Genomic DNA, 25,866 nt, shown 5'->3' with positions numbered 1-25,866 from the left:
AGCCTTATCTCACCCCTACACACCGACAGCAACCTACAGTCAAAATTTCAGCTTTCTAACTTCAGCGGTTTCGTCTGGGCGATGATATACATGTCACTCACTCACTCACTCACTCAGTCATCACTAAGCTCTTTTATATATATAGATTTTCAGATCGATTGGTCGAAAGAAGCAGTCTTTGAAATGATAGTTTGGTGGCAAAAACATGAATGCCTCTATAACTCCAAACACCAATTCTGCCAATTCAGTTTCCTTCAACCAAAATTAAAATTTGCTTAAAATTGCAACTCAACAATAAATGAAAATAATGACAAAACCAGCTGTTTTTATATTTTTAGGTTAAGTCATACGAAAATAACACTTGCAGGTATGAACGCACAAATTGAAAGTTGTATGGATGACGTCAATTTTGACAAACATAGAGAATGTCGAATGGGTGAAAGAAATGGCAGCTCATATGACATTGATAGACGGTGTAAACAGCCCTTAAATTGGGACGTACAAATGTAGAAACAAAAATCAAATGCCTGCCAGAAAGTCTGTATACCAAAAAGTTATTTTGGCAGGCCTCTCTCGTTAATTTTGAAAATAGAAAAATAAAAAATGTTCTGAAAACAACAAAAGTGTGAGAAAAAATCCCAGCAAAAAGTTTGCATCCGCGGATGCAGTTGTATCACTACAAGTGTACAGTACATTTGCCGTTGGAGTACATCTTTTCCTATGAATTCACTTATTAATTTTACAAGAGAGCGCGCAACTAGGATTTTTGCTTCCACAGCACACAGCTAGGATGTACTCCATTTTCGATACAAATCACAGCTTTAGATGTAGTGTTTTGGATTGAATTTAAAGGCACTCTTCGGATTGTATTCTTAATCACTCTAAAGATGCAATTAAAATGCAAGCCATTACGAATATCCCAATATAAATAAAATGCATTTATTTATTGTGTAAAAAAAAACACAAAGAAATTTATTAAATAAACACAAATTAAACAAATGTCCCTTAAATTCAATCACATTTGAGCTTACTTCCTCCGTTCTCGATTTAATCCAGGCGCATCTGATTTTCTTTCATCATCCTAATGTTGTTTATATTGCCTTCCCATCACTAGTTCAGCTTTCGAAATGGACTCCAACTCCACTCCATTAAAAATTTCCGTCTCGTGGATTACCGCAAAAATGTTCTCAACTTAAGTTATTTCTTTTTTTATAACTAATTCTTCGAAATGTATACACTCTTGATTATCTTTTGAAGGAATGTGTAGGGATCAACCAACTGTTTTTTTTTCTGTAGGGATCTTTACAGCAACTGCTTATAAAATGTATCGAACGGAGTGCATTTTTCATAACTCTGTTGGACTACATCGAAAGAATTGAAATCATAACTCCAATTGCACAACTTCCAAAATTGTTTGCTGGGTCCCAGCAAAAATTTTTGGAAGTAGTGCAATGCAGAGAATTTGTTTAAAAAAATAAAGAAATACAAACTAAAGATACGAACATTGCTGTAATTCACGAGACGCAAATTATTTTTGAAGTGGAGTTAGAGTTTTTTTGGAAATCTTAACTAGAGTTGGAGGAAAAATGAAAAACCATTTGGATGATGAAGCAATATCAGTTGCGGTGTCACAAAAAGCAGAGCAGTGGAAGTAAACTCAGTTATGATCAACTTTAATTTTATAATTTGTATTATACCCCGTTTATATATAACCGGATTTAACAAACCGACTGGGTTTTAAATGTCAATTCCTTTGCTTATATTTCAAACAAATCCTCTCAAAGACGGTTAATAGTACGTTTATATATAACCGGATTTAACAAACTCACTGGGTTTCAAATGTCAATTCCATTGCTTATATTTCAAATAAATCCTCATAAAGAAGGTTAACCCTGCAAAAGGCTATAATATAAACATGGCCTAACCCTGCAAAAAGCTTTAATATAAACAACATATTAGTGTAATAAAGTTAATATTCCATGGTACAAATACACAGGTAGTCGCATCGGCAATTGTTGGCAACATAAGATGTCAAAATTTGACATCAATTTAATGCAATTGACACATTAGTTTTGTCTTTTTACTTTTTCAGTAATAATTATTCAGTAAGTTCTTTTCAGAGAGTAATGGCCCCGGCACATATGGCGCGTTGAGCGTTGCGTTACAACAACCACATGAAAACTTCAAGAACAAACTTGGCATCACTTACACACTTTTCATGTGGTTGTTGTTTTTAACGCGTGACGCGACTCACAACGGACCGTATGTGCCGGGGCCATAAGAGAGATTTTACTCTTTGATACGAAAATAGAGAAAAAAGTAAAAAGACAGCATTTAGTAAACTTTAGCAAGATAACAGTTGATAACCAAAACAAAAACATTGGCCCCAATGCATGAAAGAAAAACTAACTCCAAAGCAATGAAAAAGTTCTTCAATTTTAAGCAAAATAAATAACAAATAATTAATATATTAATAAAACAATCAATAAATATAGCTGAATTGTAATATTTTTAGTATTTTTCCACAAAAATAAGATAAACATTGTGCAGCTGACCATTAGCAGATGATTAAAAAACAGCTGATCGAACTTGCTAAATGTTGCTGGGAAAAATTCTTTCAGCAACTTTTAGCAATTTCTCAGCAAACAACTGTCAAAATTGTTCTCTCACTTCGCTCTCTTTTACTGAACTTTTGTGTAAAAAGACAGCATTTAGTAACATTTCGTAATAATTATTACAAATTATCACGTAAAAAGACACACCTATTATGTTACCATCAGCTGGCATGATAATGCTACCTGTATTATTGTACCATGTAACATTCTTGTTTACATGAATAAGCAATGTATTTTATTTATTTTGGGATATATGTAATGGCTTGCATTTTATAGCATCTTTAAATTTTTTAATGAAATTCACGCTAGTGTGGACCGGGACTAGGTGAATTCATAGGAAAAGATGTACTCCAGCGGCAATTGTTCTAGTGATTTAACTGCATCCGCGGATGCAAACTTTTTGCTGGGGTATGAATTCACTTAAGAATTTTGCAAGCGAGCGCGCAGCTTGGATGCACTCCATTTTGCTTCCACAGCACACAGCTAGGATGCACTCCAGTTTCGATCCAAATCACGACTTAGGATGCAGTGCTTTGGATTGAATTTATATGCATTCTTCGGATTGCATTTTTAATCACTCTAAAGATGCAATTAAAATGCAAGCCATGCGAAATACCCCAAAATAAATAAAATGCATTTATTATTATATAAACACAAATTAAAAAATCCATTAAATTCAATCACATTTGAGCATACTTCCTCCGTTCTCGATTTATTCCAAGCGCATCTGATTTTCTTTCATCATCCTAAAGTTGTTTTATGTTGCCTTCCCATCACTAGTTCAGGTTTCGACATGGACTCCAACTCCACTCCATTAAAAATTTCCGTCTCGTGAATTACCGCAAAAATGTTCGCAACTTATGGCCTGTTCCCGTACTTTTTAAATGGTAAAAGTTGTAAAAGTCGTAAACGATTTTCATATAAATTTTGTGTACGGGAACGCAAACTGTGTATAAGAGGTAAAAATTGTAAAGGCCTGCGTACATAAGCTGCCTTGCCTGCTTACCTTGCTTACTTCTGATAAAAGAATAAAAAAGAAAAGGGCAACCCAGTTCGAAATTTCCTCGGCCTTCTTTATTCTTTTATTTTATCAGGCAGAGCAGCTTATGTACGCAGGCCTTAAAAACTTTTTAGTTCTGCAACAGGGCTTTATGTTGTTATTTCTTTATTTTATGACTGCTAAACCTAAATAACGGCGGGACGTACCCAAAACAACGCTCTCTGAGCGTCCGTATTACCCAAATACGTTGAATCCCAAATCACATTTAAAACACAAAATCCGCGACCGAAACTTACTTAAATGTTTTCATTCGTAAAACCCATGGTATAAGTAAAGAGGTAGATTTAAATGAAAAAAATCTATAGAACCCTTGTTTTTCTTGAATTCCTAAAACTTCAAAATAAAAGCAACAAGTGGGTTTGTTTACAATCCATTTTTTGAGCATTTTATAAAAAACGCGAAAAATGAAAGAAGAGTTGAGTTTTCTCCACATAATTGAGTTGTGAATATGATAAACTGATTGTTTCAATGCAAATCTCACCAATTTCTTCCATACAAATGGTCTAAAAACAATTTTAAAAATCATTGAATTCGATTGTTTTAAAAATTGTTTGGCATATTATTCAAACACCACACACACATACACAGTTTGGTTATATTGCTTTGAAGTTTCAGGCATACTCGAATGAAAAAAATTAAATTGACATAAAGCTTTGGCTAACCTTACTTATTAAACCATGGTAAAACCAATAATTTTCCTTTGCAATGAATTGTATTTCATGTTTTGATATGCTTTTGTTTTTAAAATACAAAACATATACACATACAAACAATAACGTTCTGTCAAAGATAAACTTTTTCAACTTACAAAAAGTATACGCTCGACGCATTTCGCTCGTTCTCATAAGAATACATGTGTTCTACTTTTTTCACCACACACGCCCTGGGTATACGTCCGTATATAGGTATGGGCCTAACAATTTCTTCGAAATGTATGCCCATATTTACTTTAGGCAATTTTCCATGCGGCAATTGTAAGTTTGACGAAAAGAGAGGTGAAGCATAAGTTAACCCTTTGCATCTCAGCACCCTCTCTCACCGACAAACTGACAATTGCCGCAAGGAAAATTGCCTAATGTAAATATAGACTATACACTCTTGTTTATCTTTTGAAGAAATGTGTAGGGATTAACCAACTTTTTTCTGTAGGGATCTATCTCTACAGCAACTGCTTATAAAATGTATCTGTTGAACTACACCGAAAGATGTTGTGAAATCATAACTCCAATTGCACAACTTCCATTTTTTTTGCTGGGAATAGAAAACATGAATGAAAATACATAATATTATTTACTAGCCGTTTACACCAGACAGTTTGTCTTCAAATACAACTCTGATTTACCAACACATACATATATTTGTCAGCTGTCTCCCAGCTGTCAGTTTTTCACAGACAGTAGGGCTAACAAGTTATTGACATATTTGGTCTGTTCCTTTACTTTTGAAAATAGTAAAACCGGCAGAAGTAGTAAAAGTTGTAAACTGCTCCCATATGAATTGTACGGTATCCAAAGTAAAGGAACGCTTTTCGAGTAAAAAGTGGTAAAACTTGAAGATTCTTGCACGTAAAGGAACAGAGCTATTTTGTTATGTCATGTTCACACGAGCGTTTCAATTACGTTGTTCGCCTGTCGAACGAAGTACACGAATTAACCCGTTTCCACGACACCATTCGTAATTAACAGAAACATAAATAAAATTTCCTTCATTTTTGTTTCCTTGTTTTCACGAAAATTTTAACCGAAAACACATAAAATATACATTAAATGAATAGGAAAAACAATGGACTTTCCTTCAAATGTATCTTCTATATTTAACTACACACATTTCATTCATTTTTTCCATAAATTCTGAATAATTTTGTATTTTCAACATATTTTTATATGTTTCTATTTTCAAAATTGAAGAGAGAAAGACATGTCAAAACAATGTTTATGTATACAGACTTCCAGTTATTTGTTTCCTTTTTGTTTCTGATTTTTTACGCGATTTTGAACTAATGGACAAGAAATGTGTGTAGAATTGAGAAGGAAACACAACCTTCTTCCTTCTGCACCTATATAAAATGTTTAGTTCATTAATTTTCATTCATCTTTTTTCCTTTTTTCTAAAAATTTTTGTGTTTTCAACAAATTTTTCAATTTTGAATTTAGACATGTCATAATTATTTTTTCGATAAATTCTCTCATTTGTTAGGGATGGGACATACTTATTCGTCGTTCAGAGAGTATTTCTAATCGAACAACGTAGAAAAATCGTCGTTCGTTCATAGAATTTTGTGTGGGGAAATAAGTAATTTATTCGTAGTTATGGGTCGAACAACGAATAGAGAACGAACGACGTACCGTGGAAACGGGCTATAAAAATGTGTGAGACAATAATTGAAATGTATTGAAAACAAAAGAACATTAACAAAAACAAAATATGTGAATGGAAAACAAAAGGAAATCGATGATTTTCAATCATAATTTTACAACTGTCTTTGCAGTTGTCGGGACGGCTACGTCACACAGGCAAGTTGTGGGATTTTGACAACCAATACATGAAGTCAACTGTCCTGTCATTTGTAAACGCAGGGTTAATATTAAATGGATTGCTCTGTTCCAGAACCTGCAAGAAGCTACTATTTTTTACTACGATAAAATTTTTTCCTTTATGTAATCGAAGAAAATAGTAAAAATTAGTAGCTTCTTGCAGTTCTGGAACAGACCAGATATCTGAAAGAAGGACAAATAATTTTCCAGTTCGTATTAATTAATTTTACTCGTCTTTTAACTGAAACTTTCTTTAAAATCTGCAAATAAAAAGTATGCAAATATGAATCATGTAGCTACGAACTGTGTACCATGTCGTATGAACGGGTTAATTCATGTACGTAATTATGAGAGCGAACAACGTGATTCAAATTCTGGTATGAACATGGCATTAGTGACGAGTTTGGTAAATATCGTTTCATGTGAACATGGCTTAAGAATTAAGTATTCGTTAACTTTATGGGTATTCATTTCCGCCTAGATAATAGCGTTCTCTCTCATACAAGCTAAACGCAAAATTATTTTTTCGCAATACAAAACAAAAAAGCACCACATAAAAAATAATAAAATAGAAAATTAAAAACAAAAAAGTACTGTGATTTCCAAAAGAAAAAAAACATAATAAATTGTGTAAAAACACAATTGCAAGGAGGAGCGACCGACTGAGGAGTACATAAATACAAAGCGCGAATAAAATTCTTTTTCTTTTGCTGCTACAAAGAGAAAAAAACGTAGAATTGCAAAAATACACAAAAGAAGAAGCTAAAGCAAGCAAGCAAAGCAGCAGACGATTGAAACCACACTACACTGTTGGATGGACGACGCAAAGAAGTGAAGGGGAACTAAACTAAAAGAAAAGAAAAAGTAACGCCAAAAATAAAATAATTTCTATTTTTTATTAATAAGATTACAAAATTCGTTTGAAATAATTAACGAAACTAAAACGTAGCTTTTAAATTATCTTATAAAAGAAACAACTAAATCAAATAAACAACGGGGCATTTATCATCATTTTGGGTTAGCTAGCTGCAGAGTGTGTGTGTCGAAAGGGCGAAAAATATTAAAACAATATAACAACTGGAAAAATCTTTGGTCACATCCTTTACCAAACAACCATCCACAAATATTGCAGCCTTAGTATTTCTCCAACCAACAATACGAAGAATCTTCACAACAAGCAATAATAATACAACAAAAGTGCTTTATTTAACTGGATCTTGGTAAGAAAATAATTTGTATGTGATGTGAGAGTTGTGTGTGTTAGTTTCCAATCATATTTACGGGACTATTCGTTTGTGCAAACCATGCGGCACTTGTTTCCTTTGTTGTAATTGTGTCATTTCATACAGTTTTGCACAAAATTTGTTTTAAGACAATTTTTTTCCGGCTAAACCTAACCTTAAAAATACTATGCTTCAAATATTTGTTGTAGCAGAGTCTAACATTTTTTTTTTTCGAATTTCTCTTTCTCATCTTTCGTTGTTAAGATTTTTCGTGTACTGTTAGAGATTCTCCTCCTTTAATTTGTTAATTTGAAGAAAAGAGATTCCAAAAACCTCATTAAAATTGGTGGGAGCCATTTCTGCAACTTTTTTTTTCATATATATTTTTTTTCTGTTTCTTCATATTCTCTTTAAATTGTTGTTGCATTTATTGTGTAGAGATTGTGGCCAGGTAATATAAGCCGGTGCGGTGCGCCGTCGCCTTTGATGACCTAAGTTGCGGACTTGGAGAACGAACTGTCGAATTTAGATTTATTTTATACATTTGTCAGGCCATGAATCGGATAAAAATTAAAAATAAAAAATCCTGCTCCTTTATCTACTAAATACCTGATAATCGGACATAGTGTATCGACAAAAAAAAAAAAACTGGCGACTTATTTCTGGGTTACACTTGTCCCTAAACAAAGACAGACGGTACACCATTCAGTTTTCCGATGTCCTATAATTGATTGGGACAACACATGAATTTCCGACTTTCTCGCCAAATGTGTTAGTTTTAAGCTTTTGGAGTAGTGTATGTTTTGTAGCTTTTGGAACCATTCTTGGCCCTATGGGCTAGGTTCCCATTTATGAAAATGAATTGAATTACTGTAATACCATTTGGTAAAGACCGCATTTCGGATAATAATTCTTAAGGCTCTTGTCTCTGAGCTAATTCTTCAAAAGCATATCGGGATGCTTCTCTAAATCCGAGAAACTGCTAATATTTTTTCCTTAAGCGTGTTATACATGTTTTCAGCAGAGGCATTAATGATTACATCGGCAACTTCCTCAAGTTATGCCGAATTGACCCTTGGTCCCTACTTCTTAGTTTATCGCAGATAGGTGTGACATTCGCGGATGACTTAAACATGCTTTCGTATGTGACCCCAAATATCTTAATGTAGATAGTGGTTCAACCTTCTACCTGGACATTCAGTGGTGTTCTCATCTCCGGAATGCATGTAGTGCACAATGTGGCTGTAGAATCAATGATCTATAAAATTATTGTAATTGATTCTTTGCCATTGAAACTCCACATCATCGCGACATGGCTGTATGGATGATAATCTGTATAAGCCCCTTTTGTATCGAGATTCTAAAGCCATTGCCTTGTTAAAATAAGAAACGGCCCAAAAGTCCCTGCAATCGATATAGGGGAGGAAATCCCTACGAGGGGTACTAAAAACCTTCTGGCCTAGGCAACTCGCAGTGACATTTTTTTTTAAGTTTGACAGTTTTTAGCCTTAGCGTACTTAGGTCAGTTTGACATATGACCATGTGTTGGGTTGTTTAGAGTGGCTTGATTGAGACACATCCAAATCATGGTTTTTGAACGCTTTTACAACATCTTCTGGCGACGAAAATCGTTAACCACGCCTTTTTTTCTTGATTTGCTGGAATCAAATGAAGTCATTGGATCCCCAGTCGGGGCTGTACGGCGTATAACCCATCAATTCCACGTTTTGTCCGGTCAAACAGGCGCTGGTTTGAATCGATGTGTGAGAGCTCGCATTGTCATGATGCAGAACAATTTGACTTCTCTTGTTCGTTTTTCGAATTTTTCAGGGGACTGCAGGCAAACAAATTGTAGCGTAATGCTCAGAATTAACCGTCCTTTATTTATCAAGCCGTAGAGTCGGCACAGTATTGACGAAGAGGCTGGCGAACATTTGCTTCGAAGGTCTATTTCCATGAACAACTCTGGTTGGATTTGGCTCGCTTTCGGAGAACCGAACGGTCGATTCCTGTTTTGTTTCGGCCTTCTAAGCATATATACAAGCTTCGTCATCTGTATTGATCTTATAAATGCAGTTTGAAGCACCGCGATTGTTTTTATGCGCAACTTCTTTGCACTAATCCACGATATCCTTTTTTTTTTTTTTTTTTTTGAGCAATTGACTAATTTTCCTGAGTCTAGCGAGAAAAATCAATTTTTGTGGCCAGGTGTTCTTGCAATATCGAATGTTAGTTGGTGGAATAAATACCCAAGGTAGTCTCTATCTGACGGTATTTACCGTGCGATCTTGGATTATCCGTTCAGGCACGGATTAATTTTTTTCTGGCACAACGGACGACCTTCGTCTTTTAGCGAGTGTCCGCCACGACTGAATTCATTGAACCAGTTTTTCGTAGTCCTATAGGATAGTCCTTTATCGACATACAAAGATTTAGTTTGATCGATGCACTCTTGCCGTGATTATCCACGTCGAAAGTTGTGAACAATTTTCGGACGAAAATATGCACAAGTAAATTCTATTTTTTCGCAAAGTAATTTTTTAAAGTCACTGTAAAGAACCCAATACATGGTCATATGTCAAACTGACCTGAGTACGCTTAGGATAAAAACTGTCAAACTTTCCAAAAAAATGTCAAATGACACTGCGAGTTGCCTAGGCCAGAAGGTTTTTTAGTGCCCTCGTACTCATAACGTCAGTTAATGGCCCTGTGGGGGTACATTTTAGCTATGCCAAAATCCATCGTACTCGCACACAACTCGCCTGTATAATCGGCCCATGATTTTTCCTTTGGTATAATTTTTATAAATCATCATCAATCTGTATGGTGGGAGACACTATCTAAAGCGTTTCCCTAAAAACACGTTCTCTTGTTAAATAGGAGAGAGATTGGCATTCAGTCTCATGTGGGCCTCTTCGGATTGAGCGTTCTTTTAAGCTATTGGAAAGTGAAAAATGTTCAGTGTCCTTTACTTTCCTTATTCACCGAATATTTATCGGCAATTTAGTGACCAATATAAAACTGCGGCATTACTTACCGATTCTGTTTCAGAATTAAAAAGTTGTAATAAAAATTGTTATTACAGCGTTTGTTTTGATGAACTTTTGACACATATAACAAGCAAATGTTCGATGACAAATCATGAGTTTAATCATATGATTTGTCATGACATAATTTTTATACGAATAACCGATGACTTTTCTATCACCAGATATTTTATATATTTTTATACCCTCCACAATAATATGTAACTCATCAAAATAATCATAATTTATAGGGTTACAATAAAGTATATATTCTTGCTCAGCGTAAAATTATAAGTCGATTTAGCAATGTCCGTACATCCGTCTGTTATAATCGCGCTAACTTCCGAATAAGTTAAGGTACACATGTGTCTGTGATCTGAACATAGATCAAGTTCGAAAATGTGCTATATTGGTCAACGTTTTGGTATAGCCCCCAAATAACGGTTACGCGCAATTTCAGGTATTTTTAAGGTTTTAGCTACATTCCCCGGCCTAATTAGCTATAATTTGGCATTTAGGGTTCCCAGCGGTAAAGAAAATTCACCAAAAATGTTAGTATAGCTCACTTATTTCATGTTCTGGTCGAAATATATATAATCTGGCGTTCGGGGTACTTAGTTAGCTATTAAGAAACTTCACCAAAAATTTGGCATAGGTCCACCTTTTGTAATAGCCCCAATCCAATATAACGTTTTGTAATAGCCCATATCCGATTTCGGGTATTTTGGTGTTTTTACCTACGTTTTCAGACCGCAATAGGTGGATATCGGCATTTAAACTCCTCCACAAAAAATTTTGTCATAGGAACTTTCGCAACAGAAAGCCCTGTCCTTGCTGGCTGGTTCGCACGTTAACTATCGAACGGATCAACCGAAAGTTAGACTAAACCTTGCACCTCGTAATATGTTGGCCAAATTTGTAGATTCACTATATCGGTACTCGCCTTTAAGCTCCTCCTTCCCTATAAAAAATTCAAACTTTTTGGTAAATTGGTGCGCACGATATCTCTCGAAGGTAGTAACCGGTTTTGGTCCTAATTTGGCACATTGCAATATTTCTTTCAGACATGCCTACCTACCACACAAAATTATTTTTTTCCCAAAAGTGCAGTTTAACGAAATTTCTAGGATATTTTCTAAATTTGAACCGATTTGTCTTGTGGCCACTATAAAAAAGGTACACTTTTTTTTCTAGGGCAAGTCCATACTTCCCGAAATAATGTGCCAAAAGCACGAAAACTTACTTACGAATTTAGTTTTCGAATATGCCGAACGAAACTAGGCACTTATAAGATATACACCATTTTTATACTCTCAGCGTTTATGCTAACGAGGTCGAAATAATGGTTTTAGACAGCAAGTATGTTTGGACGAAATGTGTTTTAGTCAATTTGGAGTTGATTTAGCAATGTCCGTGCGTCTGGCTGTGTGGTGCGCACGATAACTCTCGAACGGAGCAACCGATTGGGTTCAAAATTTGGCTTTCGTAATATTTTGCCCAATAGTTTAAGTTCGAAGATGGGTAATATCGGTCCACTCCTTCCGGTACCTCCCCCACAAAAGTTCGAAAATGTTCGGAAAATTTGTGCGCACGATAACTCTTGAAGGGAGTAACCGATTTGGCCCACACTTTGTACATCGTGAATGTTCTACCAGACTCAGATGAAGTTTAAATATGGACTCAATCGGTCCACTCCTTCGTGTACCTCTCACACAAAATTTTGGAAAAGTTCAGTTTAGGACCTGCTCCCGAATCGCTTTGTTTTTTGTTGTAGCAACTTGTATTCGCTGCCTCCCATACGACGGTACAAGTTTCATAAGGGGCAAGTCCATACTTCCTGAGATAATAGCCTGAAAGGTGCAAAAAACCCCTATGACACCGTGTGTAGTGGTTGGAGCGCAAGATAAATCTCTAACGGATCTGCCAATTCGGTCCAAAATTTGGCCTTCGTAATTCTTTGTCCAATCATAGTTTAAGTTTGAAGATAAACCATGTCGGTCCACTCCTTCAGCTACCTCCCTCACAAAAATTCAAAAATCTTCGGATAAAATATGCGCACGATAACCCTTGAAGGGAGTGACTGATGTAATCCATACTCTGCACGTCTTAATATATCTACCAGATATAGATCAGGTTCGAATATGGACAATATTTGTGCACTCCTTACGGTACCTCCCACACAAAATTTCGGATAAGTTCACTTTAAGACCTGCTCTCGAATCACTTTGTTTGTTGTTGAAGTGATTTGCATTCGCTACCTCCATTACACCGGTAAAAGTTTTTCAGGAGCAGGTCCATATTTCTTGGGAAAACATTCCGAAAGGTGTAAAAAGCCCTATGTCACCATATGTGGCTTTCGAACTGTTTTACCGATTTGGTGCAACATTTGGACTTCGTCATAATTTGACCCAAACTTTGGATCTCCTAATATTTTGTCAAAATTTAGTCTAACTTCTAAAATGGCCCATATCGGTCCTTCCTAAGGGTACCTCCCCAACAAAAGTTCAACATTTGTGTTAATTCCTAATCCACATTTTTGTCGGCAAGTTCAAATGTTGAAAAAGGGCCACAAAATTCTGAAGAGACGCTAAATACATGCTATCTGTTTCTAGATGAAAGTTTCAATTCACATTGGCTAAGGGTATACCTCTGTCGGCAAAGCCGACTGACACTTTTTTACTTGTCACATGTAATTCGAATAATTTCAGTTTAAATTCGAAACATTTTACTTGTAATTTGAGAACTCCAATTAAATTTCGAATTGTTTAATTTTTAATTTGAAAATTTCAATTGAAATTCGAATTTTTCATTTGTAATTCGAATTATTTCATTTGTAATTCGACGATATAGACCTTATCGGACAAAATGTTGGGTACCAATCACATAAAAGTTAATAATGCTTTTCGAAGATAGTTTGGATATTTTTTAGTTGTTTATATCAATGAAATTCGAATAAGGGAACTATCGAACAACTCCTTCCGGTTCCCCCTTACAAAAGTTCAAAATTTTCATTTATGCGCAGTTTAAGCGTTGTTCGATGATGTTTTGAAATTTTCATCAGACGTAGTTCTTTGTTTGCGATTATAACTATATAATTGGTTTCGTGGATAAATCCACACTTCCTGATATAATGACACAAAATCTTTAAGAAATTCGATAACTATTGAAAGAGTGACTACCAAAAATTGGACACAGTTCAAGCGCTTTAATCTTATTTAGAGCTTTTTCTAGGATAGTGTTGAAATTTTAATACCGCATAGTCGTTATGATCATGACTATAACATTCAAATCTTAAGTCAAAAATTACTGAGATATGGGAAATGTCGCAGCATTTAGGGTCACTCAATCCTACACCTCTGGCAATAGTTTGTTTTTGTCCAGTCATAGGCTGCGAATATTTAGCAAAGCCGACTGATTCTTTTTTACTTTATTATACAAAAAAAAATATTTTATATTTAATGGGCTTTGTCGATGTTCGAATTGCTACACAAATAACAAAATCATTCCCAAGGCAGGGGGTTCTTTCTTACCGGATTGCCCCGAAACCATAGTGTTTCGGCCAGCGGCTGCCAACCCAGCATCAAACCTATGCTTGTACGTAGGTTTCTATGCTGCTACAACAACACCATGTTCGATTTGTTCTTGTGAAGTTTTTAAGTCCAGTCCTTCTTGGCTTGGTAATGGAGTCGCATTGACGACAAACAAATTATTTTTGGTGTAAGGCATACTTTTCGAGATGTACATGTACATGTGTGTGTACTTTTCGAGATAGGATTTGTTGATGTTATTTAATCATTTTTAGGGAAATAGCAATTTATCCATAGGCCGAAGTCGGTACATTTTTATCAGCAAAAGCAACCGACACTTTTTTACTTATTCCTGTGACAATTTATCAATAACATCATTTTCATATAGACCACCTTTTTCATTTTTCTTTATCTACCAAAAAATATGTATGGTAGTGTGTGTGGTATAACGTGATCGATCGACGTAGTCGATTAAAGTATTTACTTGTCATTAGGTTAAGCATTTTTTCAGAATATCTCCTTGAATGCATTTTATCGTTCGTTTTATTTTCGGCTTATATGAGAACAGATGCTGTTTCTGGGCGTTTGTGTGTGCGTTTGTTGGAAGAAGAAGGATTAAATTACAATAGAGATGTGTTCATATTAAAGCACATTTTTTTAGTAAATTCGTTTTTCCTTTATTAAAAGTAAATGGAGTGTGAAATTTGTTCTCATTGTAAAGTATCATGTTACATGCTGCAAAAGATTCACTGAAGAAGGATCGCCATCTGTAATATGTATTATATTCTGTTTCCCTTTAAATCTCTCTTTAATATCATATTTACATTTATGTGAGGATAATTCGACGTATATACAATGGAATTGTCAATTTAAACTTGCTGAAAGTAAAATGTAAACGTATTATAATTTTCATTACATTTGTAATGTAATAAATTCTGTCCTCAACAACATTGCACGAGTGCGCTACATTCTTACAATACCATGCGTTCACGCAATGCCTCAAGCTTATAATCGCGTGTCAATACATGGGAATCATTATTTGTTAAATTTGCACAGTATTTTCAATAGTATTGCCCTGACGATTTTATTGGGTATATCAGATTAGAGAGCATTTTGATATTAATATTAATTTCATTAATGCCTTGCACATATATCAATTTATTTTTATTTATGTATGTTATTTGCTAAAAAAAAAAATAATTTTAAATATGGTTTCCTCTTACAATTTTTACAGTGTCAAAACTTTGAATCGTCAAAAAACTGAGCAACTCATTTTTACATAATAGCGATAAACAACAACAACAACAAACTTTACCACGTTCTTCGTTCGTTAATAGATGTTTATATAAAATCGCGCTATTTTTGGGCACTGCTATTCTTCATTGATTCTCATTTTATCGAAACGTAAGAAAACAAATTTCAACAATATTAACACTACCACCAACAATTAAGACTGTATTATAAAACAAGTCTGGTAAAGGAGAAACAACAACACGAAATGGTAATGGATGCAACTCAACCCCAACAACCATCACCACAATCGGTTGGACGTGAATTTGTCCGTCAGTACTATACATTGTTGAATAAGGCACCAAATCATTTGCACCGTTTCTACAATAACAATTCCTCGTTCATACATGGCGAATCAACTCTTGTCGTTGGCCAGAAGAATATTCACAATCGAATCCAACAATTGAACTTCCATGATTGTCATGCTAAAATTAGTCAAGTAGATGCTCAAGCTACATTGGGCAATGGTGTTGTTGTTCAAGTTACCGGTGAATTGTCTAATGATGGTCAACCGATGCGTCGTTTTACTCAGACTTTTGTGTTGGCTGCTCAGTCGCCCAAGAAGTATTATGTGCACAACGACATCTTCCGTTATCAGGATATGTACTCGGATGAAGAAGCCGATGGTGAATCTCGCTCTGAAAATGACGAAGAACATGATCAGCAACAACAATTGCCTCCTCAGGTGCAGACAGTTACAGCTACAAATGCTGCTAATGACCAGGCCGGTCAAGTTGTGAACACTGCTAGCGATCAGCAAGCTCTGTCGGCCCTAACTGGTGGTAGTAGTGGAGCTGCCGGAGTATTGCCTCAACAACCCACGGCACCTGTGTACTATCCATTGCCAACTGCGGGTGGTCGCCCAATAACAGTATTGCAACCTCCTCCCGGTGTAGCTCCTGTGCCAATGGCAGCTGCTGCAAATTTCACTAATGCCACCGGCGTACCCCCACAACAACAACAACAGCAACCTGTACAAACTAATGCTGGTGGTGTTGCTCAGCAATTGAACGGTGTTGTGTCCCATGATGAAATAATTTCCAACATGCCACAACCAGTTGCTGCTCCACAGCCACAATTGGCCAATCAATCACCATCACCTGTGATACCACAGGCTGCAGGTGTTGTTCCTGTGGGAAATACTCCAGTTCTTAATGCTCAGACTCCTGTTGGAGTGACAGGTGTACCCGTAGCTAGTGGCGCAGCTGCCACCGGATTGCCCCAAACAACTGGCAGTGCCCCAATTCAAAACTACCAACAATCACCTATTATCCAATCACATATCCTTCAACAGCAACAACAGCCACAACCGCCACAGCAACAGGTCCCAACACCCATGCAACAACAACAACAGCAGACTCCATTGCCGAACACACCTTCCCAACCACCACAGCAACAACAATCTATACAACAACAGCAGCAGCAACAGACCCAAACACCACTATCATCTGGTACAAATGTTACTGAAGTTGACGAGTCGCTGACAAACAACCAAACCGCCGGTACTGTTTCTGCAACAGTCCCATTGGTGTCTGAGCAACAAACCCGCCCCAATACAGCCGCTAATGTGGTTGCCAGTGGTCAAACTGTTTCATCGTCACCAAACACTGTTCTCGAACCTCCAACGCCAGTTCCAGTTGTGGAAGATTTCAAGACCATTAACGAACAGCAACAACAAGAGAAATACGAAGCGGCTAAACAACAACAGCAACAACAAAATGAACCCAAAACATATGCCAATCTCTTTAAATCGTCATCTTCCTCGCCCAGTAGTTTTGTTAATGCTGCTATGCAACAGCAACAACAAATCCAACAACAGCAACAGCAGCAGCAACAACAATCTGTTGGTGGTGGCGGCAGCAGTATGTATGGTAATAATGCCTCATCGATTAGCTCCGGTTCATATTCTCAGTCGGCTAGTTCAACCAATTCGATGTCAGTTTATGGCAATCGTAATAGTGATAATGGTTCTTCCATTCGCCAGGATAATAATAATGGGCAAGTTAGCGGTGCTGGACCATTACCCCAACGAGCAACTAATAAGGGATTCAATAAAGGTATGTGGGAATATGTTGGGAATCCCGATAATTCGTAAGAACACCATAACAATTGGTAACTCTGAAACGTGTTTAACATTATTATGAGAACTTTCATTCTTTGTTAGTCTTACTCTTAAAAAAAAACATGTAGTGTAATGGTTTGCGATGGCAATACATTCAGGGCAATCATGAATAAAAATTCCGTGTGGAATTTCTTCCCTTTCCCCAATTTTACAATTTTTAATTTCCATATTTATGTCCAAAAAGGGAATATTTTTATCGATTCGGGGAAAATATTCCATAATTAAGCGATTCTAGTATGTTTTCATCGCTTTATCACTTCTTATATCACTTTTTATAATTATTTTCCGTGCGGAAAATTCTGAGGGAAATATTCATGATTGCCCTGATTATTTTTCATTTGCAAAAACCTTCTGATCATTAACTCGTCTCGAAAGAGAAAAAAACTTTAATAATGTTTGACATCGGATTAACAATTTGCGGGTTCCCTACAAACGCTTCCTTATTAGAAATTCCTAATTTGGAAATTCCCAAATATGATCGACCCCCTGTCATTGTGAATTATCGGGATTTTTGTGTGGTATCTACATACATACTAGAATGTAGAACTGTGAGCATTTTTATTACATATTTTTACATATTTCTTTATATTTTAGATTTTGATCAACGTCGTACCAGTAATGTTCAACAATTTGGCGATAATCAGCAATTGTTCCTGGGTAACATTCCTCATCATGCATCCGAGGAAGAACTGAAATCATTATTCAGCCAATTCGGTTCTGTGGTTGATCTTAGAATCCTGTCCAAGAGTAGCGGTAAAATTCTTCCTGGTGGTAGAAATCCATTAAATTATGGATTCATTACATACAGTGACCCAGAAGCCGTACAAAACTGCCTGGCCAATTGTGTAAGTAAACAATCATAAAATAAATATCAAACAAGTCGTAAAATTATCCACAGCGTTAAGTTCAGCCGGGCCGAACTTGTTACACCCTCCACCACGAGCTGCATTGAAGTAAAATGGAGCAAAATACCGAAATTCGGTAGGTACCGTTCTAGGGTGGAACGATTTTTTTATATCCTCAACGAAGACGAATTACCAAATTTCAACCATTTTGGTGGGATACAGAAGCTAATACCTTTAAAATACCGAATATTGGGAGGTACCGTTCTATGGGGGCTATATGAAGGCGTGAAACTATACGAACAAATTTCAGGTGGAAAGTTCTGTACACCCAACGATAACTAAATATCAAATTTCAGCCATATTGGTGGGATAATGAAGCTAAAACCTTCAAAATACCAAATATCGGGAGGTACCGTTCTATGGAGACTATATTAAGGCGTGGACCTATACCAACAAATTTTAGGTGGAACGTTTTCTATCCTCAACGAACACTAATTACCAAATTTCAACTATTTTGATGGGATAAGAACCTTCCTGGATGGAATATCAGTTAGAGCGCCAAAGCCCTCAACTGTCCGAACAAGAAAGTCTCGTGACTTCTTGTTCAGACAGTTAATAACTTTGACACCCTTTCGTAAGAAGGCGCTGACAAATTGACGGTCTTCCTGATCTTCCGGTCCAGAAACTATGGCAGACCGAAGACCAATTTCAAAAAGCAACCAGTGACTGTCGCTGATTCTACCGTTTGGGTCAGCTCTGTCGATGATTGCCAAAAGAAGGTCTTCATCATCTGCCACTGTAACTGGTCTACTGTATGGCTTCTTGCGTCCTTGACCGCGCGCCTTGGGGTTAACTTTTCCAGAGGAGGTGGATGCCTTCTCTTTACTCGGTTGTTTCCCCTTGGTTGTACGCTCAACAGCCGCCGCATACGAGGTTGATGGTTCAATCAGCTGAGAAGTCATCGTCTTCTTTGGTGAAGGCTGTGGACCCTCGGAGGAACGAACGCGCTTCACAGATTTATGCTGCGGGGCATTGTTTGTTTCTCCAGAAGACGATGTTTCCTTAGCTGGTCTAACCATATTCCTATTGAGACCAGCATTTCCAGCCGCTTCACTCTTGCCTTTCGGAGCAGAATCGGGATTTGAGGAAGAGTCCTTCACCGGTCGGTCATCACTAGGGGTGCCTGAAGGTTTGGGGGTGCACTCATTAGCCTTTTCCTTTACCTGTCGGTTCGGGTTAAGCTTCTGAAAAGGTTTCGGCGCAGCACATTTGCCAGAGGCAGTAGGCTTAGCCGGCTCGACTACTTTATCCGGGAGGAAGATCCGTTCCACCTGGAGCTCGCGATAAAATTCACGCGGATAAGTTCTCTCGTACTTCCTTATGAATTTAAGCTTACCCCTGATGAGGTGGATCTCCCTCGCCGAATGCAAGTTCGCATCTCTCCCTACGAACTTGCGGAGATAGGATACAGCACGTTTGTAGTGCTTCGCATCCGATGCTTCTCTTGCAGATGCAACTTTCGAGTCGCTGCCCGTTGTCGAGGTCTTGTTAGATTCCCCGTCGTCGGACATCATTTCAGTTGCAGTCTGCCTGTGAAGCCTATTGTCGGCAGGTGCCGACACAGGACCAGTCGGAATCGGACAAGCATCCGGTTGGGTATCAGGGTTCGCACTCCCTTTGTTAGAGTCGCAACAAACTTCCTGTGTAGACTTGGCCGGGATCACCGTGGTGTCCAGCTCATCATCAGTCAGGGTCAGATTGTGTAACAATTCCTTCGGGAGTGTGTCCTCACAATGCTCATCCGGTACAAGCCTATCCAGCTGGTCGAGGAGTTCCCTACTTTGCCTCTCTAAACTGTCGTGAATAGTTCTGAGGGTCCCGTGACGGTCGTCCCCGCCCACAACTGCGGTCCTGTCTGCCGTAGACTGGCTTTCACCAGCGCTGGCTAAATCATGTTCCGTCTGAATTGCCTGGTCGTAATCTAATTTGGGGGTTGGAATTGATGCACTTGTAGCAGGTACAGCTGTAGGTGCCAAGGCATCCACACCTAAAACAGCCGGATCACAATCGCTTGATCTCGACGACACATGGCTTGTGGTCACACCAACGCTTGCCGCCGGTACTGGGTTATTAACTCCCTGCACCGTAACTTTATTTCTCCTGTTCTTTCTACCCATTTTAGTTAAATTATTTAAGGGAACTACCCCGATCCAATTTTTGGTCCACGGGGGGTCCGAGGACCCCCAGGGTCTCCACAATGTGCGGGGTCGGGTCCGGCTTTGGTTGCCCAAGAACGGCTCCGACTCTACACAATGCAGTGACCCCCTTCCCATCCGCCACCCGGGAAGACGCGCCTGGTAGGAGAATGGCAAACTCCCCCAAGGTGTGGTGTTCTTTGCAGCATTGTCAGCGAAAATATTACCAGGTACTCCTACGTGTCCAGGAATCCAAGCTAGTTTTATCTTATTCATATTCATTATAAGCAAGTCCCTTATTATACCCTCCGCCTTTAGGCTAGAAGGGTATATACACTGTGATACGAAAAATGTCTGTCTGGCTCTTGCGCACTCTCGAACAGTTCAACCGATTCGTTTTGGGTATCGTAGTGTTTTGTCCAAACATAGTTTATGTTCGAAGATGGGCCATATCGGTCCACTCCTTCTGGTACCTTCCCCACAAAAGTTCAAAATTTTTCAGCAATTTTTTTCAGTAAGTTTTCCTTGCGGCTCCCTTTATGACGGTACAATTTTTTTCTTGCGGAAGTCCATACTTCCTGAGATATTGGCCTAAAAGCTCCAAGAAACCCTGAAAGCACCAAACAAAATGGCAAATCGCAGGGAATTTCTGATTGGTGCAGGCTTTGCGCATCGTATTATTTCATCCAGTCATGTATCAGGTTGGAATATGGATTGTATCGGTCCACTCCTTCGAGTACCTCCCACACAAAATTCGGATAAAGTGAATTTTAAGAGCTCCTCACCGATCGCTTTGAAATGTTTTTTTCAGTAAGTTTTTTTTGTGGCTCGCTTTACGACGGTACAATTTTTTTGCCGGAGTAAGTCAATAATTCCTGAGATATTGACCTAAAAGCTCCAAGAAACCCTGACGGCACCAACCAAAATGGCAAATCCGCAAGATAATCCTCGCAGGGAGTTTTTGATTGATACAGGCTTTTCGCATCGTATTATTTCATCCACTTCGGGTACCTCTCACACAAAATTCGGGTAAAGTGAAGTTTAGGAGCTCCTATCGCATCGTTTTGACTCGTTTTCAGTAGATTGTTGGAGCGGCCTCATTTACAATGGTACATTTTGTTCCGGAGTAAGTCAATACTTCCTAAGATAATGGCCCAAAAGCATCAAAACCCTGTCGGATATTGTGCAAGATAACTCTAAAACTTTTTCAAAAATTTCCTTCAAACTTATTTTAACAAAATTTAATATTTTTAATTCTTTATGAGGAAATTTGGTTGCCAAAAATGTTTGGTATATGTCCATGTGTGGTATAAGCCCACGTTACGGTACCTACAGATTTTAAAGCAAACTCGTGATATAAAATCAATATATTTTATATACGGCATAATTATTGTGTTTGGTTTGGTTTTGTTGTTTTTTTTTTTTCTTGGTCAGTGGCTGAGGATATTTCTCCGTCAGCACAGCTGACTGATATGTACTTGTTTTATTAGTACTAATACTTGCTGGATATGTTCATAATGCTCCTTAAAGCGGATAGACTGTCAGTTAGGATCAGAGTTTTTTTATTGATCTTCATGGCACATTTATGACTTCTAATATACCCGCAGCTTCACCAGTGAAAATGGAACTGAAGTTTGTTAACACTTTAGCTACCAATAGTCCTCCATTATGGAATTATTTTTGGATGCATCTGCGAAAATGTTATCCAGTTGCTATGTTGCGCCACAAGTTCATTGAAATGCGTGAAACAGATTTTATTTGGTGTATTGTCCTTTTTGTGTAAGGATAGTGACATATCACAGGAGCTCTTCGAAAACATCCATACAGGGTATCTTGTAGTGTAATTTGTTATTTTACCCTTAAAATTCACAATATTACTGTTTATAATATATATAATAATTGTTCCACAAACATCCCATGCGGGACAAGGGAGACTTCTCTTTACTGTTTATACATTCGTAAAAAACAGATGTCACTTTGGGCTTCCTCTTTGAGAAATACCCTCCTAAAGCTTCCTTTTTACGAGAGAGCTACTATGTATATTTTAAATTGGTTACAGTAGCTTATTCCACATTTTTTTTTTTCTTTACAGCCTCTTTACTTCCCCGACAACTCTCCCGATGGTCAAAAACTAAATGTTGAAGAGAAAAAACCTAGAGCTCGGACCAACGATATGCCACCACGCCAGAATATGGGAGGTGGCAGTGGCATGAATAACATGAACAATAACCAGCGTAATATGTCTAGTGGTGGACCACCATCGCGTTCCCTTTCCAATTCTGGCAGTGGTGGTGGCAGCATGATGCGTGGCAACAGTGTTGGCAACAACAGTAGCATGTCGCGTGGCGGTTCCAGCGGTGGCGGCGGTGCCGGACCCCGTATGGGTGGTGCTTTCAATCGTAACGATAATCGTACTTCAAATGGTGGTAGCGGATCACAAATGCGTGGCGGAAATAACTCACAGACACAAGGCAACAGTTATGGTGTAAGACGCTAACCATTAATATTCTTCTATCATCCACAAAACCCAGCTCCACCACCACCATCATTACAACCACCACCACCCACAGTTGCAGTACCGACAGCAGCCACACAAAACACAACGACACCTCGTCCAATAAATTGTTATGCTCCAACTGCAACAACAATTGTAACACAAACAGCAGCAGCTCCTCCACCACCCCCACCCCACTAGAGATCACTGCAACCTTTTTGTGCACATTCTTCTTAAAGATCACAGTAACGGACAGACGGACAGTACAGTTTTTATTTAACGTAATCTTTATAAGATATGCGAATATGCGACTTTTAGCGTTCCTTTTTATTTAAATATTTTATACTAGTGTTTTAAGAATTTTATTTAAAATTTATAATACAAAGTATTCTCTTGTGTATTTTTCATTTGATTTGCCCCAGCTGCCTTCTTTTGTATGCACGCTGTGTTGTATCCGACCCTCTCCGTAAACTGTTGGTTTATAAGAAGAAACTCTACAATGAAAAGATAAACTGAAAAACTCCAACATGAAAACGCCAACTCAAAGATGGGCACTTAGGATGTCTATTATTAGAAGATTTTTAAAATCAAATTTAAATATTTGGAAAATGGCTCAAAAATATCAATCTCCTGATGGCGTTATTTGCCCTATGAAAAATGAACTGAACTGTTTCGAGTTTTTTCCCCCATTAAAAACCTAAGTGTATAATTTGTATCTGCAAAATTATGGTGTATTCCAGTTCTTATTTTCGAGTTTTAAGTTTGTTTTAATTATCAAAAACAAATAAGATTATAAAGGCCAAAGAGGTGTTCACGAAAAGATGTTCTTTGCAAGTAAAGTGAATTTTTTCGGATTTCAGAAAATTATTTTTTGTTGAAAGACAAAAAATACCGAGAACGAACTGTTGTTTAATAATTTATCGTTTCATTCCGCCATCCATTCAAAAACCTTTAAGCAAACATTTCATATAACGCTAAAAAAACACACACAATCATTTCTTTATTTTTTTGTAATTAAAATGAAAAAGAAGAATATCGAAGAAGAAATATTTTATATTTTTTTGTTTAAATAATTCTAAATTATTGTTGAACTTATTTTGTTTTCTAAATACCATAAATAACTTTCTCATTTTCCTTTCGATTCAACTACATACACACATACAAAGACTAAGAGCTTTTTTAAAGCTATTTATTAAGAGTAAGAGAAGAAACAAAAAAAAAAATAAAAACACGGCGGCGCCTTAAATTTAAAATAAAAAAATTGTAATGTCCTTCTCCTACTTATACTTTTCTCTACTCTTATATACAACATACTATAAACTAATGTTTCAATCAAGCTCTCATTTTATAAAGGAAACAAAATTTAGTGTCATTAATTTAAAGAAAGAAAAAAAAACATGTTTAAATTTGTCTTCTTTTTTATTAAATGATATTGAAATGAAATTATTTTTATTTAATAATAACATTTTTAATTTATAAATCTTTATTTTTTACTTTTAAAGAAAGAAAAAAAAAAACAAAACAACAAATACACAAAAACATGATGTAATTAAAAGAAATTTTCAATATCTTTTCACTATTAACAATAAAATGGGGAACTACGACATATTGGGGGGATAATGAAAAGAAAAAAATCTTCTTATTTAATAAAAAAATGTACATGGTTATTTTTTACATTTTGGCTACATGAGAAAATATTCATGTTCAAAGAAGTTATCTTACCGAAATAATGGCAGAAGTTAAAAAAATGTCAGCTACAAACAATAATGTCGTTTTCTTCATAAGACCAAATCTTTTCTTGGCAAGTTGGAATCGATTTAAACATGTTCATGTGCACGATAAGTCTTCGTTTTTGATGCTTGTTTTTGTGTACTTTAGTTCGATAAGTGCAGAGACGGTCACTCAGATGACATGCCCTGCTGTAAATATTAAAAAAAATACGAAATTGTTAGTGTAGCATTTCGCTTCGAAGTGGGGCACCTTCTTCAATTAAACTCACAAACATCCATCCAATTCAGAACACGGTAACGATTTAGAATTTATTGAGAGAAATATATCAACCAATCAAAATACGATGGCGAAATAAATACCATCTTTGTACCTCACATTTTGATTAGTGACAGATTGTCAAGTTGTAGACTGGGAAGAATGAGTCCAACTAGTATGACACTCTCTGGCGGACTTCCAAAATGCAAGAAGAAAATGCTTTGTTTCGGTTATTGTTTAAAATGTGTAAAAGCATATAAAGTTCACACGGTTTCAATACCTACCTGATGCATTCGATTGAAACCTGGTGCATACTTTTCGTGTTGCAAATGCGCAACAGTGGTCTTTTTCGAATAAAAGTATTCGCAATCATTGTGTACCCCACTGACTTTTGAGAAGTCGCCAGTAGTGCGATTCTGTAAGTAGTTAACAACAGAATTCCCTACAATCGTCAGTAAGTGGACATTTTTAAGTGTCATAACTTTTATTAACTTTTGGTAAGTTAGCGACGAAATTAATGGGCCGATTCCGTACAGCGAGGCGAGTCGTGTCGCGTTGCCGAATGCAATTTTTCGATTCCGTATGGCAATATCGCCTGACGTCGTCAAATTTTGTCGCCGAAATGTTCATTTTCCGGCGACAACAAATTAGCTGTCGCCGTACATTTTTACTAACGAATAAAAATAAAATAAAAAAAATAAAAATAACTTGTTATCGACGATTATTTTCTATCGCTGTACGTAGTGCATTTTTTAAATTTTGTCACAGAGACGATAGACGACGCGACATGACTCGCCTCGCTGTACGGAATCGGCCCATAAACCTGTCGGTAAAACATACCGATGGCAAAAGTGCTACTAACATACATATATATAAACTTTTATAGATAATTTTTCGATTTTTTTTTATCAATTTTTCTCGGTAACGGAAAAATTATTTAGAAAATTGC

General features: G+C 37.0%; 2 protein-coding genes and 1 long non-coding RNA gene across 5 annotated transcripts; 1 reads left to right on the top strand and 2 right to left on the bottom strand.

The window, feature by feature from the left end:
* The first annotated feature begins 6,673 nt into the window (after positions 1-6,673).
* On the top strand, positions 6,674-24,490 carry rin (ras GTPase-activating protein-binding protein 2). Of its 3 annotated transcripts, none has more exons than XM_073960332.1 (5): positions 6,675-7,073; positions 7,181-7,429; positions 15,220-17,332; positions 17,992-18,242; positions 22,530-24,490. In XM_073960332.1, exons 3-5 carry the CDS (start codon positions 15,484-15,486, stop codon positions 22,932-22,934), a joined length of 2,505 nt encoding a protein of 834 aa, XP_073816433.1. In that variant the 5' UTR covers positions 6,675-7,073; positions 7,181-7,429; positions 15,220-15,483; the 3' UTR covers positions 22,935-24,490. The 3 variants fall into 3 exon arrangements, with proteins under 3 accessions (XP_073816435.1, XP_073816433.1, XP_073816434.1); XM_073960333.1 differs by having other exon boundaries at positions 6,694-7,073; positions 7,232-7,429; XM_073960334.1 differs by lacking the exon at positions 7,181-7,429 and having other exon boundaries at positions 6,674-7,073.
* Positions 18,752-21,663, bottom strand: LOC141390813 (uncharacterized). Its single transcript, XM_073963775.1, has 3 exons — positions 21,326-21,663; positions 19,231-21,028; positions 18,752-18,927 (listed from the first exon to the last, which is right to left on the bottom strand). The coding sequence occupies exons 2-3, from the start codon at positions 20,717-20,719 to the stop codon at positions 18,752-18,754; spliced, it is 1,665 nt and encodes a 554-aa protein (XP_073819876.1). The 5' UTR covers positions 20,720-21,028; positions 21,326-21,663.
* Positions 23,508-25,736, bottom strand: LOC141389195 (uncharacterized). The gene is made up of 2 exons (XR_012409005.1): positions 24,931-25,736; positions 23,508-24,850 (listed from the first exon to the last, which is right to left on the bottom strand). It is a non-coding gene; the product is annotated as an uncharacterized lncRNA (long non-coding RNA).
* Positions 25,737-25,866: the final 130 nt, after the last annotated feature.

The sequence above is a fragment of the Musca autumnalis genome, unplaced genomic scaffold, assembly GCF_047663935.1.
Source record: "Musca autumnalis isolate F117 unplaced genomic scaffold, ASM4766393v1 scaffold_1, whole genome shotgun sequence".
Taxonomy (NCBI): Eukaryota; Metazoa; Arthropoda; class Insecta; order Diptera; family Muscidae; genus Musca; species Musca autumnalis.
This window is presented reverse-complemented; position numbering and strand designations above follow the sequence as displayed.